This window comes from Eurosta solidaginis, chromosome 3 (assembly GCF_040869045.1).
Source record: "Eurosta solidaginis isolate ZX-2024a chromosome 3, ASM4086904v1, whole genome shotgun sequence".
Classification (NCBI taxonomy): domain Eukaryota; kingdom Metazoa; phylum Arthropoda; class Insecta; order Diptera; family Tephritidae; genus Eurosta; species Eurosta solidaginis.
The window spans coordinates 240,464,431-240,480,006 of record NC_090321.1 but is presented as its reverse complement, the minus strand read 5'-3'; the positions used below and the strand labels follow the sequence as shown (position 1 = coordinate 240,480,006).

At 35.3% G+C, this 15,576-nt stretch overlaps 2 protein-coding genes across 2 annotated transcripts; both read left to right on the top strand.

The window, feature by feature from the left end:
• Nucleotides 1-4,231: 4,231 nt before the first annotated feature.
• Nucleotides 4,232-5,070, top strand: Cpr47Eg (Cuticular protein 47Eg). Its single transcript, XM_067778117.1, has 2 exons — nt 4,232-4,317; nt 4,603-5,070. Exons 1-2 carry the CDS (start codon nt 4,306-4,308, stop codon nt 4,951-4,953), a joined length of 363 nt encoding a protein of 120 aa, XP_067634218.1. The 5' UTR covers nt 4,232-4,305; the 3' UTR covers nt 4,954-5,070.
• A 5,874-nt stretch (nt 5,071-10,944) lies between these two features.
• On the top strand, nt 10,945-11,331 carry Lcp9 (Larval cuticle protein 9). Its single transcript, XM_067777209.1, has 2 exons — nt 10,945-10,966; nt 11,059-11,331. Exons 1-2 carry the CDS (start codon nt 10,955-10,957, stop codon nt 11,329-11,331), a joined length of 285 nt encoding a protein of 94 aa, XP_067633310.1. The 5' UTR covers nt 10,945-10,954.
• Nucleotides 11,332-15,576: the final 4,245 nt, after the last annotated feature.

Below are 15,576 nucleotides of genomic sequence, written 5' to 3'. Positions count from 1 at the left end.
TTTACGCTTAAACTTTATATGGACTGCTAAGCGTTATACTGTTTTCACACAGACGGCTTATTGAATAATAAAGGCAGTTTTCTACATTAAGACGCTTATTGAGCTCAATCTTTCCTACAAAATTCGAATCTATAATTATTTCATTAGTAGCTAATCGAATGCCTAATGAAGTTAAAAGCACAATGCAAATCTGTAGGCAGCCTTCCGCTTCTTAGTTTTTGGTGTGTTCAGTGCTTAAAAATGTCATTTGTCAAAGTAAATGCCATTGTCTGCATGGCGGAACGATACAAGGTGGCCGCATCGAACAGCTGATTATAACCTTTTTTATTTGATTTGATACATCAACTACAACAGTACGATTTTGACATTTGTCCATCGAATTTACAAGTACATGGAATTTTTTTTGTTTGTAGGTATGTCACCACGCTGCCACCTTGTATCGTTCCGTCATGATTGTCTGTCATATAGCATTGTCATTTTATTCGCTTGACATTTCATCCTTCATACTAATCGAGCAAATACTTCTGTGTGAAAGCAAAAAAAATTACGATTCCATTAGAAGGTGAAATGAGATCATTAAGTTTCTGTGTGAAAACAGTATTAAAAAGCGCTTTTTTTACGCGCAAACGTAGACGTATATACGTGTAAAAAAAACACGGCTAATAATAACAATAAGAGAAGCAGTAAAAGGAATAGGAAAAAATAATAGGATTAAAGAGACAAGAATAAGCATAGGAAAAGGGAAGGAAATAAGAGGAGAAATTGCATTAAAAAAGAAAATGAATAGCAATAGGAATAGGAAGCGGCATAGAAATAGAAATAGGAATATAAACAGGAACAATAATAGGAATAGGAACAGGTATAGGAATAGGATTAGGAATGTGAATAACAATAGGAATAAGTGCTTGAGTGCTAACAAAAATATTAATTAAATTTAGAATACGATTAGGAACAGGATTAGGAGTAGGCTTGAGAATATGAACAGGAACAGGGATGGGAATAGAGATAGTAGTAGGAGTAGGAACTGGAATGGGAAAAGATGTAGGAAAAAAAAGAATAGAAAAAGAAGAGGAAAAAGAAAAAAATTGGAATGGGAATAGGAATCGGAATATGAACAAGAAAAGAGAGGACTATTAGCTATTAGTTAGCCTTTAACAACTACGTGATTATAGACCTAGCCTAACGACCCAAGGTGTCGCAACCTTGGGTTTTTTTTTTCACTATGTCGATGACGCATTATTAACGATCAATGATAAAAATCTACCTTATACCGCCGCTAAAACACAGGAAGATCTTAATTCGTTATATAAATGGCTGTGTTCAAACATTGAAACGAATTGTCAGGAAGCCCAGCTTTATGGTTTTATCAGGAGCGACAAGCGCCAACAATCGGCAAAAAATTCAGGGTGAAAATATTGAGGAATTAAACACGATAATGACAATAGATTCAAATTTTATAAGAATAAAGAAAATACATTAAGAAATATTACACAAAGAATTGGATTGTTGAAAAGATCCTGCATATATCTGAGTAGAAAATATAAAACATTGGTATATAGAGGTAAAGTTGAACCCCACTTCATATATTGTTCCACAATATTTCCTATAGCTCAGCTCGAAAAGTTACAGAAAATGGAATATCGGGTAATGCGCTGTATACTAAAAAAACCAATGAACAAACCTGTACGGCAGTTGATAGATGCAATGAATTGGTTGAGTATAAAACAGAAAGTATTATTTTGTCCTGTGAAATTTGTCTACAATATTAAGGAAGGTGAGTTCCCGGACCACCTAAATGATAATCTTCGCTATATATAAAGTAAACACACTCATGTATACTTAGAGAGGAGACCACTTTCAGGCTACCCTCAAACGGGACTGAGCTTGATAAGAAAAATATTTTTTATAAAAATATAAAAATTGTGATAGTTAAATAAAAAAAAATGTAAGGCGCGATAACCTCCGAAGATATCTAAGGCCGAGCTTCTCTTCCAATTTGCGTCGTGCTCCTCTTGATTTTCACTAAAAATTGGCTGGACGGGACCTACATGTTTTATGCCGACTCCGAACGGCATCTGCAAGGCAGATGAGTTTTCACTGAGAGCTTTTCATGGCAGAAATACACCCGGAGCGCTTGCCAAACACTGCCGAGGGGCGACCCCGCTTAGAATAATTTTCTTCTAATTGGAAAACCTTATTTCTAAAATTTTGATGTTGCTTTGCCCGGTGTGCGAACCCACGGCATACGGTGTAGTAGGCGGAGCACGCTACCATCACACCACGGTGGCTGCCAATTGTGATAGTTAGGTTAGGTTTAAAATGGCTGCTACTTCATTGTGAAACATTACCAATTAGATAATGTCACTGAAATTGAGTAGGCTGTAGATTGAAGGCTAGGTCTCTGTGTGTGGCTGTATGCTGAGTCACTATGTTTGTTATGAGATATTCATTTAAAATTATTTGTGTGGTGTCCTACATGTGGTATGTAATTATTCAAAAATAAAATATCTACCAAAAAGTTATTCAGAAATAGTTTATTCATGAATAAATTTGCTTTAATTTTATTAGAAAATATTTTCATTCGAATACTTATACAAACATAAATTTTTCGAATAATGTTTATAAAAATACAATTATGTATTTAAATTTTACACTTTCGTATTAAAAATTTACTATATATATTTGTTGTTTAAATTGTGTATTGTAACTAATTTTATTGTAATTTGTAAGACTTCATACTGTAATAAATAAATAAACCTCCTCCAGAATTTCTATTGTGATATTCCAGCTGTAACGATCTACGTATTTCTGAATTGGTAGAGTGTACAGAAGACCCTACCCTTTCTGTTAACTTTAACCTTCATCATGATGTGTTCTGGAATGCAAAGAAGCTTCGCTTAGGCCGGACCACACATCTTTACTGGCTTCCCGGTCATAAAAGGATACAAGGTAACGAAAAGGCCGAGTTAGAAAAGGAGGGTGCAACACTCGCTGACCCGACGATAGTCGTCCCAATCCGTTTTGGAGAAATCAAAAGAAGACAGGAGTTGCAAATGATCCATCAACCAGGAAAGGCATCGACAAAAACGCGGGGCTGCAAAATTTCTAAGATCATGTGCAAAGTCTACGATATTAGAGTCACAAAGTGGCTCATATCTCTGAAGAGAGAAGACTTAAGGATCACGAAGGGCATACTGACTGCACACTGCCTTCTGGCGTCACATGCTTATAAGTTAGGTCTCCTCAGTAACAGCCAATGCCGGAAGTGTGAGCTGTAGGAAGAAACGGTTGAGCACGTTCTGTGCTTGTGTCCTGCGCTCGCTAGGTTAAGGCTTCAGCTATTAGGGGCAGCAGAATTTCCAGATCTCGAGGCAGCAATTAAGCTGGGTCCCAGACAACTGTTAGTATATGCCAAGAGGACGGAGTTATTCTATAACATGTGCCTGGCACTGGATTGGGGTTCTTCCGTTTGGTCGTCAAACAAATTCGGGTAAGACTATGGACACTTTCAGTCTATATGAGGTATTTATTGACCGGCCAGTTAAACCTCACCTAACCTTAGGTACGAAACCACGGTCGCGGCCCATCAACTCATACAGATTTTCCAGCTCAAACTCAAGCAGTTAAATGAACAGATGGTGAAATCTTCGAATACTGAATTGCAGGTCTAACGTGGCCCAAAACGGGCGGTGATTTTTTTTTTTTTGTATTTTCACTGATTTATGAGCACTTCCTTGAACCTTTGACTTATGTCATAGATCAAAAATTATACTTGTCATTGGGAAACCCAACCCCAAAACTATTAAGCATATCTTTAAGCCAATAAAGATTTGTTACAACCGTATCCACCTATTTGACAAATACTGTATTTTTTAAACTCACCACTCCATTATGCGGCAGCAGCTTCATTAACTTTTTAACGCCCTTACGCAAAGATACATAAAAATATGTAAATTAATTTAAATATGACGTATTAGCTCAGTGACTAGACAATACAGCACATGCAAAAGCTACTTTTTACAGAACAACTTTTTACTGCAATCTTGTTATTCAAACAAAAATTTAGCAAAGAAAACGACAGTAAACGCTTGCCTTAGTATGCGATGAAGTTGTATTTTCAGTGTCATCCATATGATAGATGGTAATTAGTGAGTTGTTTTAAAACAAAATATTTAAATAAAAATTTGATTGTTGGCATGCCAATAGTAATTAGTACATTTTGTATAAAAGCCCACGATATTGTAGACGTTTAAATTAGTTTGATTTAGCGAATCAAAGTGATAACACATAAATTCTAATAAAAAAATGAAATTCATTGTGAGTGTTTTGGAAAAAGTATATAACAGAAGATAAACCAGACCAAAATCTGGGATATTGGAAATAATTTCTGTGTTCACCCTTCTACTTATAATTGTTCTTAAATTAAAAACACAAGAGCCCAGCAGTTATTTCAAAAAATATACTTTAAAGTCTACAATTATATACTAAAAATTTAAAATAAAAAATAATGAACAAATTAAATGATAAATAATAAGTGCATATCAGTGTTGTATTAATCAACAGCAAATGATTTTTTTTGTTTTTTCTTTTTTGTTTTTGCAGGTCGTCCTTGCCTGCCTTTTGGCTTTCGCCTATGCCAACGAAGAAGCTGATGTCATCCATAATGAGAGCGAAGTGAACCCAGATAGCTTTAAATATTTCTATGAATTCTCAAACTCTATTAAGTCGCAACAAGAGGGTCATCTCAGCGGTGATGCTTTGGTTGAAACAGGTCAATACTCATATACCTCACCCGAAGGCGAACAAGTTTCTATAAAATACGTTGCTGATGAAAATGGCTACCACGTTCTTAGTGCTAACCCACCTCTACCAACTCCACCACCAATCCCAGAGCACATACTTAAGGCCATCGCTTACATTGAGGCTCACCCACCACCATCCGAAAAAGCTTAATTGTTTGAGTGCTGTTATTAACTGATTATTTTTCGTATACCAGTATGCCCTGCTTTGATTATAAATATATTTTATTTATAATAAATGAGTTCTAAGTCATTAGGATAAAAAAAGAAATTATTGTGTGCTCTTTTGTAATAATGACTAAATGTGATTGAATTTTGAAAAATTATTTGGGGAAAAAGGTGGAACGCATGATATTGAAAGTTCATTAGCTACCCAGTAGGAAAAGAAGCTAATGAGAAAATAACTATAAGTTGACTCGCAATAAACTAAAGTTCCCTACTATCTGCTTATTTTCTTAAAAAAAAAAAACAAACAACTACTTTTTTTTCGAAAAAGAGTTAATTGCTTCGTTGAATTAATATTGAAAATCAAAGGAAGCTTGATTGAGTCCCTTTCAAACTTATCCTCAGAAGAAGCCTTCAAGCGCTTTTTGATGATAATACTCCCTCCAAGAAGATATTCTTTTCAGAACTCGTCTATTGTAGTAGAGCAAGGTATCGGCCAAGACTTCTCTGAATAAAAGAGGTGGAAAACTATTAAAGTTGCATTGATGTTACCAGTTGGCGCCAGTTACCTCAGCGAAGAATGCATTGGAGTGATTTGTTGGACATCCAAGATAGCTTAGAAGGTTGATCTCCATTTAAATAAATAATACGGAATGAAAACACATAGCAGACCAAAACAGTACGGCCTGTAGATGTAGCATAAGATAAAAAGTGTACTTTTTATTTTAAAAGGAATCTAGGCCGAGCTTTTCTGCCGATTTTCGTAGAGCTACGATTTCATTTTTTTTTACAAATTAGTCAGGCACGTTCTACTTATTTACATGTTTTATGTCAACTTCAAACAGCATCTGCGAGCAGATTTATTTCCACCAAGCACTAGTTGGCTGTCCCAAAGACATTCAAAGTGTTTTCAAAATGACTTTCCTGCCCATTTAAAGAGATAACTTTACCAGCACCAAATAGTTTCGGGCTATCTGAAAAAAACTTTGAAGGTTTCTCAACGGTAACAATGGATACCGAGAAGTTCTTGTTTTATTATCGGCTCATAATCGAAAGCGAAAGTGATCGGTCTTGAATTGAAGTTTTATAGGTATATCTGTTTCATAATAGGTCCGTTAATCAAATCCAAAATAAGTGCGGAGCAGGTTAAGGCAGAGCAGAGTAGGGCAGCTTTGAAAAGGAAATAAAGCAGGCTGGTGTAATCCAGAACAAACATCTCATGAAATACTTTTTACAACCGATTCTTGGCTAATTGCGTGAACACCATCTTCAAATAATTGGTAGACCAGGGGTGACTCTAGAATGCGTTTGTACGATATGGGTATCAAATGAAAGGTGTTAATGAGTATTTTAAAAGGGTGTGGGCCTTAGTTCTATAGGTGGATGCCCTTTCGAGATATCACCATAAAGGTGGGCTAGGGGTGACTCTAGAATGCGTTTGTACAATATGGGTATCAAATGAAAGGTTTTAATGAGTATTTTAAAAGGGTGTGGGCCTTAGTTTTATGGGTGGACGCCTTTTCGAGATATGGACATAAAGGTGGACCAGGGGTGACTCTAGAATTTGTTTGTACGATATAGGTATCAAATGAAAGGTGTAAATGAGTTTTTTAAAAAGGAGTGGGTCTTAGTTCTATAGGTGGATGCCTTTTCGAGATATCGCCATAACGGTAGGCCAGGGGTGACTCTAGAATTTTTTGTACGATATGGGTATCAAATGAAAGGTGTTAATGAGTATTTTACAAAGGAGTGGGTCTTAGTTCTATAGGTGGATGCCTTTTCGAGATATCGCCATAAAGGTAGGCCAGGGGTGACTCTAGAATTTTTTGTACGATATGGGTATCAAATGAAAGGTGTTAATGAGTATTTTAAAAGGGTGTGGGCCTTAGTTCTATAGGTGGACGCCTTTTCGAGATATCGCCATAAAGGTGGACCAGGAGTGACTCTAGAATTTGTTTGTACGATATGGATATCAAATGAAAGGTGCTAATGAATATTTTAAAAGGGTGTGGGCCTTAGTTCTATAGGTGGATGCCCTTTCGAGATATCGCCATAAAGGTGGGCTAGGGGTGACTCTAGAATTTTTGTGTACGATATGGGTATCAAATGAAATGTGTTAATGAGTATTTTAAAAGGGAGTGGGTCTTAGTTCTATAGGTGGACGCCTTTTCGAGATATCGTCATAAAGGTGGACCAGGGGTGACTCTAGAATTTGTTTGTACGATATGGGTATCAAATGAAAGGTGTTAAAGAGTATTTTAAAAGGGAGTAGGCCTTAGTTCTATAGGTGGACGCCTTTTCGAGATATCGACATAAAGGTAGACCAGGGGTGACTCTAGAATTTGTTTGTACGATATGGGTATCAAATGAAAGGTGTTAATGAGTATTTTAAAAGGGAGTGGGCTTTAGTTCTATAGGTGGATGCCCTTTCGATATATCGCCATAAGAGTGGGCCAGGGGTGACTCTAGAATTTTTGTGTACGATATGGGTATCAAATGAAAGGTGTTAATGAGTATTTTAAAAGGGAGTATGCCTTAGTTCTATAGGTGGATGCCTTTTCGAGATATCGCCATAAAGGTGGGCCAGGGGTGAGTCTAGAATTTTTTTTGTACGATATGGGTATCAAATGAAAGGTGTTAATGAGTATTTTAAAAAGGCGTGGGCCTTAGTTCTATAGGTGGACGCCTTTTCGAGATATCGACATGAAGGTGGACCAGGGGTGACTCTAGAATTTGGTTTTACGATATGGGTATCAAATGAAAGGTGTTAATGAGTATTTTAAAAAGGAGTGGGCCTTAGTTCTATATGTGGACGCCTTTTCGAGATATCGCCATAAACGTGGACCAGGGGTGACTCTAGAATGTGTTTGTAGGATATGGGTATCAAATTAAAGGTATTAATGAGGGTTTAAAAAGGGAGTGGCCTTTAGTTGTATATGTGAAGGCGTTTTCGAGATATCTACCAAAATGTGGACCAGGGTGATCCAGAACATCATCCGTCGGGTACCGCTAATTTATTTATATACGTAATACCACGTACAGTATTCCTTCCAAGATTCCAAGGGCTTTTGATTTCGCCCTGCAAAACTTTTTCATTTTCTTCTACTTAATATAGTAGGTGTCACACCCATTTTACCAAGTTTTTTTCTAAAGTTATATTTTGCGTCAATAGACCAATACAATTACCATGTTTCATTCCTTTTTTCGTATTTGGTATATAATTATGGCATATTTTTCATTTTTCGTAATTTTCGATATCGAAAAAGTGGGCGTGGTCATAGTCGGATTTCGGCCATTTTTTACGCCAATACAAAGTAACTTCAAATAAGTACGTGAACTGACTTTAGTAAAGATATATCGATTTTTGCTCAAGTTATCGTGTTAACGGCCGAGCGGAAGGACAGACGGTCGACTGTGTATAAAAACTGGGCGTGGCTTCAACCGATTTCGCCCTTTTTCACAGAAAACAGTTATCATCCTAGGAGCTAAGCCTCTACCAAATTTCACAAGGATTGGTTAGTTTTTGTTCGACTTATGGCATTAAAAGCATCCTAGACAAATTAAATGAAAAAGGGCGGAGCCACGCCCATTTTAAAATTTTCTTTTATTTTTGTATTTTGTTGCACCATATCATTACTGGAGTTGAATGTTCGCATAATTTACTTATATGCTGTAAAGATATTAACTTTTCTTTTAAAATTTGAATAAAAAAAAATAAAAATTTGTTAAAAAGTGGGCGCGGTAGTTCTCCGATTTTGTTAATTTTAATTAAGCAGACATAAAGTAATAAGGGTAACGTTCCTGCCAAATTTCATCATGATATCTTCAACGACTGGCAAATTACAGCGTGCAAAACTTCTAAATTACCTTCATTTAAAAGTGGGTGGTGCCACGCCCATTGTCCAAAATTTTACTAGTTTTCTATTCTGCGTCATAAGCTCAACTCACCTACCAAATTTCATCGCTTAATGAGTATTTGGTAATGAATTATCGCACTTTTTCCATTTTTCGAAATTTTCGATATCGAAAAAGTGGGCGTGGTTATTGTCCGATATCGTTCATTTTAAATAGCGATCTGAGATGAGTGCCCAGGAATCCGCGTACCAAATTTCATCAAGATACCTCAAAATTTACTCAAGTTATCGTGTTAACGGACGGACGGACGGACGGACATGGCTCAATCGAATTTTTTTCGATACTGATGATTTTGATATATGGAAGTATATATCTATCTCGATTCCTTTATACCTGTACAACCAACCGTTATGCAATCAAAGTTAATATACTCTGTGAGCTCTGCTCAACTGAGTATAAAAATAGATAGCCTTTCTATAAAAAATCAATAATAAAATATAACATTTGATCACATCCCGATAAATTTTCGATAAGAATACGACCACTTTCTACTACAAATTTAGGAATTTTCGCTAACAAATCGATTCCGTTTATGTAACATATCGATAACTTTTCGATAAATAATTGACAACATTTCGATAGTAATTCGATATGTTTCCGATTACAAACCGATAACAATTGTCATCGATAACAAGTTCATACGACTTCGAGAACAAATCGATAACATCGTCGCTAAGACACATATACAAAGTTGATAGCACACCGTTCCGTTTCGGGTTCGGCTTTGATTTTGGCTTCTAAACTTAAACTTTCCTTTCATCATTCTTTCTTTTATTTCTTTTTTATTTTCTCTTCTGTTATTTTTCTTCCTTCCGTTCATTGTATGTTCTTATATTGCGCTTTATCTCACTCCTCTTCTTCTACTTCATTTATTTAAATTCACTTATTTTCCTTACTCATTTCACTTTCTCTTTTATGTATCACTGATTTGGCTCTCTGCTTTCGTTAATTTCAGTTAACTAATTTGCTGTCTCATTTCGCTCATATCACATCTACCAAGTATATTTAACTTCAATGTAGCGACTACACTTACGCTTACATTCTGTATTTCCCCAAACAGCATACCACTTCCAAACACTTTTCGACCATGGCAGCTCCGCCTCATCCATCAATAAGATACAATGAAACAAGACGTGTTCAAACTATACAAGAAATGAAAATTATTTTTCCTTTAGTAAATAGTAAATGCATTTTGACGTTTCATGTTGGTATTGGCCTTAAGCAGACGGATATTTCCTTGTCCACAGTTGAAATTTGGTCGTTCTATCTTTCTCCATTCCTTTCGTCCCCTACTTCTCCCCCCCCCCCCCCCCTCTTCAAATTACACTTTCAATAAAAATTACAACGCAACGTTATGGAGGCGTTCAGTCTACGTGAGGTCCCTACGTATAAGTCATCTCGACTTAACCTCTCCCATTTCCCTCTTCCTCTACCACATATATAGAATCTCTGTATTCGAAAATCCAGGGTTTGCGCTAAGCAAAAGTTTTTCTTAGCACACTTCGAATGTATTTCTGCCTTGAAAAGTTTCTCGCTGAAGCCGTTCAGAGTCGGTGTAAAAATGAAGGTCCAGTCCCGCCAATTTATAGGAAAAACTAAAAAGCAGCACGACGCACATTGAAAGAGAAGCTCCACCTAAAATCTCTTCTGAGGTTATCGCGCCTTGCATTTATTTTAATTTGATATGGCCTTTGGGAACTTCCGAATAAATTATAATAATTTACTCCGTAATAAAAGCAGTATTGATTGGCAGCTCTTGGAAATCTACAAGCGACATTCTAAATGCAAATTTCTTCTTTTTAAGAAATCTTTTAACTGAGAAAGTTAGAATGTAACTCAAGGCAATTAATTAAGTGCACGTTTGATGGTATTTTGTGAAAGATGGCGTGAGAACAATGCTGTACAGATTCGTGACAATTAATCGACATAATTAACATCAATTGTTAAGCTAAAGATTTGCTTACACTTTTTAGTCAAAACTGCACCAATGTTTTTATTTGAGATTTATATAAATATTGCCATCAGGTACGGCTGAAAGCATAGTCGATTGTATTGTTCAGGCAGATAAACTCAAGATGAAATTTGTCGTAAGTATCTCAACAAAACAGTTCCAAATATTTAAAACAAGGACTAATATTTATAAATTACTAATTAACTTTTATTAAATATTTTATCATAGATCATATTCGCCTGCATATGTGCTAATGTATTGGCCAATGAAGAAGCAAGAGTTTTACGCAATGAATGGGAGGTTAATCCAGAAGATTTCTATTACATACTAGAGCTCGATAATTCAATTAGAGCAGAACAAAAGGGTCAGTTAGTAGAGGATAAGAAAACATGGGTTGTCAGCGGCGAATATGAATATGTAACTCCCGAGGGAAAGACTGTCAAGGTTACTTATACAGCTGACGGGACTGGTTATCATCCACATGTTGATACTGTGCATTAGAGATTTTTTGTAAATAATTCATAGTAAACTTCATATTATGTTATGAACAAATAAAAGAATGAAATATTTAAATATCTTAACATTTTGTAAAGATTTGTGTTAAAATTTAAGGTTAAATCTGGGTATCTCGAATGGCCCAGGGAGGTCTTTTCAAATCCTTCCGGAGCTGATGCTGTTGATAAACGTCAGTTGGCAAAGTATTTTTAACTTTGCAGGGAGCTTAAATTAAGACATATATCAGCATACAAGGAAGTTCTTTTCGCGCTATCAAAGGTTCTAGAGTTTCTTCGTAAAGTTCTGGTCGATGGTAGCATATCTAATGCCGCTTCAGTCCTTCGCACAGAACGCTAGCTCCCCTTCGCTAGCTTCAAGTTTTCCCTCTAGCTATAGTTTTATGTTATTGAAAATAAAAGACAGTAAGAAAAGCTTTTAGTTTTATCACATTTGTGCATTTATCTCAGTTAGCACTCCCTTAAAAAACAAAAAGAATAACAACTATATTCAAAACTCTCTTATTCTGCTGAATATGGATGGTTTTGGATATATTTAATGGATCGGATGATATACTCAGGAATTGGATGGATCCATTTATTGTTTGGGTCTGGGTGATAACCATACTCATCAGCTGTATATGCCAAATCGACTTTTTCACCTTCTTTCGTAACAAATGCAAAGTTACCGTCCACTTTCCATACATCTTTAGCAGCTAAGTGACCTTTCTGTTCGAGTTTTACACCATTATCGAGTTCAAGGATATACTGGAAATGATCAGGTTCAACTTCTTGTTCTTGCTTCAATACTTTAGCATCGTAGTTGGCGTATGCGATGGCTAAAATGCAGGCGAAGACAATCTTAGGTAAAGTTAAAAGGATCATTTAAAATTTGTTTTACAAAAAAATATTGTAATTTAATACTCACGAGGAACTTCATTTTTTTGTTTATTTGGTTCACTGTGTTGTTATATTAAACAGTTGTTGAAGAACTGATGCTTCGAGGTACTGAAACATGCATATTTATACCCAAATAAAAATAGTAGATTTACTACTTTATGATTGTTTGCAAAAATTTAAAACTTGCTAATGGATAAGATTGCATTGGCGATTTAAAGGAAAAGTTTGATAATCATAAGAATAAGGAACAAAAACATTTTTATATGTATAGTTCTATTCGGTATACATATCTATTTTTATATGTACGCATGTAGGTAGAACACATGAGGAGTTCCAAACCAAAACGCAATAAGTGACTCATAACAAGTTCCTAGATAAATGAGAAAAAGCGCTTAAACTTAAGGCAATGACACAATGACATTTTTCATATAGATGCGTTTAACACAGGCTTATGCATTCCAATAACATCGCCACAATCAACCAAGATGTTGCATTTGTAAATATGAAGGAACTTCAGACTTGGCAATTGAAGTTTATTACGCCTTGCCCATTCATATACAAAATTTCGCAAAGCACTGTTAAAACATTCTCCCTATACAACAAAAATACTTGCTAACATATTTTGTGTCCTATTCATTTGTTATATTGCAGTTTTTATTTGCGAAAAATGTTAGAAAATTTACCAACCATTGGGAAAAATAATTTCACTTGCAAAGTGTGCCAACACCCTTAGCCAAAGCAAATGTCAAATTCTTCTTCTTATGATTTACTTGGAGCAAAATTTGGGAGATGGCTACTTTTCATTATCAGATGGCGCCAGTGTCGCTCATTCTACCATTCTCCATAAAAATACATGCGTCTTACTCATATGCATAAGCATGTGTTTAGTAGTTCCGATACGTCACTATGCCCCTAGAAATAAAGGTTGGGCAAACATTGAAATTGAAAACAGCCACAAATGCATGTAAACAGCAACTAAGAGCGGAGAAGGAAAGAAAATTGTCACACATACATGTAATCAACAGCTTAGTGCGAAGACGGCATTACTAACACATATACATATATAAAGCCAAATGCAATTTGATATACAGAAAGGAGAAATAAATAAGCTTTACGGGACGGATGTTCGGAAAATTTCTAGACACTGAAAGAAATATGCAAGCGAGGCAGCTTAGAGTATAAAAGCAGGGTAAGTTAAGGAATGGTAAGTGAATTACGTAAGTAATTTAATTGTAAAGTACTAGTAGAAATAGTAGTAGTGTAAATAACGAACCTTATTCTATATGGAATATTTGAGTTATTTATTCAAGAGTTAAACGATTCGAACGATAACAGGAGGTGCGGAATAATTAAGAACTTAAGAATTAACAAAGTACCTTGAAATCATATTCCAAGTTGGAGTAGGGCATCCTGGCCATGGACATGCAAATTGGATAGATTGAAGGATCAGTTGTGGAATATTCGTATACCCTGCAAAAATTGTTGGATTACGTGTTCCATTTTCTTCATGTTGGAGTACTCTAACAATACTCCTTTGCAATGCATTTGCGGACCACCATCAGCCGATCATTGCTCGTTTTTAACGATCGTGATCACAACACGATAACGATCGAACAGAGTTGCCAAAAGTAAAATATTGCATACAAATAACTGATAATAAAATTTTACTTTGGCAGCTCTGATAAAATGCAACAGCGCACTGGTTTTATGTATACATACTATAGTATGTATAGAGAAATATTAGTTTATTCACGCAAATGCTAAATAACATAAGAATATTCGTAGTATAAAATATAAAAGTTGTATTGCCCCTCTTCATTTACTTTCATTTTAAATTAAATTCACTCCGATAATTCTTTCCGACAACACAATTCCTCTTTAGTACTTTGGCATATGATCCTCTGTGGGTGCTCCATGGAGTACTACAGTGAAAGTACTTTGGAATGTACTCTCACGTATTTACTCTATGGAATACTCACAAACAAAGCGAGAGTGGGATCACCTACTCCTCTCCTAGGACATCGCAATGTTAATTGGAGCACATTTTTTGTATGAATACAGATTAGATTTTGAGCAGTCCTATACTCCCAAAGGAGTATTCCTTACATTATTTATAGAGTACTAGCGTTTTTTGAAGTGTACTCCTAAATTACTCACTGAATCGTCCTTAAGGTGCATACAGATACTCTACAGCTAGTACTCATTCAAATAAAGAAAATAAAATTTTAAACTTAAAATACATAAACAGTTTCGAAAATTATTGCTTTTAGGTATAAAACATAATTTTGAGAATATACGAGAATGGCTTAGTTTTCTGATTTTTCTTCTGATAGGTTTTAAATAGTGAAGTTAAATCGTATCTCAAAAACTTAGTTAGGTGCGCACTTATTGCGTTTTGCCTTGGAGCTCCTCATATGATTCAGATATTTTAATATGTAAGCAGTCATATGCACTATATTTGTGTTTATATTTGCCAAAACCAGAAAACTGCATCATAATTAGTCTGGTAAAACTAACACCGCTCTTAAACAAATGAAATAAATTTCGTTGAAAAAATTAGTCCATAAAATGTTACCAATATCTCACTGCTTAGAATTATTTACTTTCGTTGTGTTTTTTTTTTTTTTAGTTAAACCAATAAATAAGTAAATTATTGCATAACTCTGAGGGTAATAAATTTTGTCGATAAAAATACAAGCGTCTTGTTGACGTTGGTTTTTTGTTTTTGGTCTTTCAACCTCCACTCCATATCTACAAAATTTAGCTCATAGCCGAAAATCTAAAAAATAATTTATGTATTTACGGATGAATATTTTTTTTCTCAAAAGTTACTTCATAACTTCAAAAATTGCTTTGTTTCTTGTACCGTCTGTGGAATCATTCAAACCAATGCTGTAGAACTTTTTGTTGCAGATTAATAATGCTATTGGACAAAATAGTGTATTGAAGATATTTAGATGACTTTCACAATAATCTCTTTATTAAATTACTATAGTTTAGTAAATTCAAAAGAACCGAATAGAATAAAGCATACTGGCTGATGTTAAAAGTAGTTTGATCATGAGAGAGGTATCTTCAGATACATTTATATTATAAACTAAAAATAATTTCAACAGAGAAACGTTACAATGTGGGTGTGGACGTACGTCATCAGCCAATTGCTTAGGCGGTTCGACGGAGGACTGGTCAAACTTACGGCGTATGCAGATGACGTTATAGCCATCATAAGCGGCAGATGCCCAACAACAATCATGACTGGGCATCCGATATAAAATACTTACTAGCAAATGAAAGGTTCCTAAATGGACTAAGCCTAAGCTTCGAGGGGTAACCCTACTAGAAAAATATAACACAA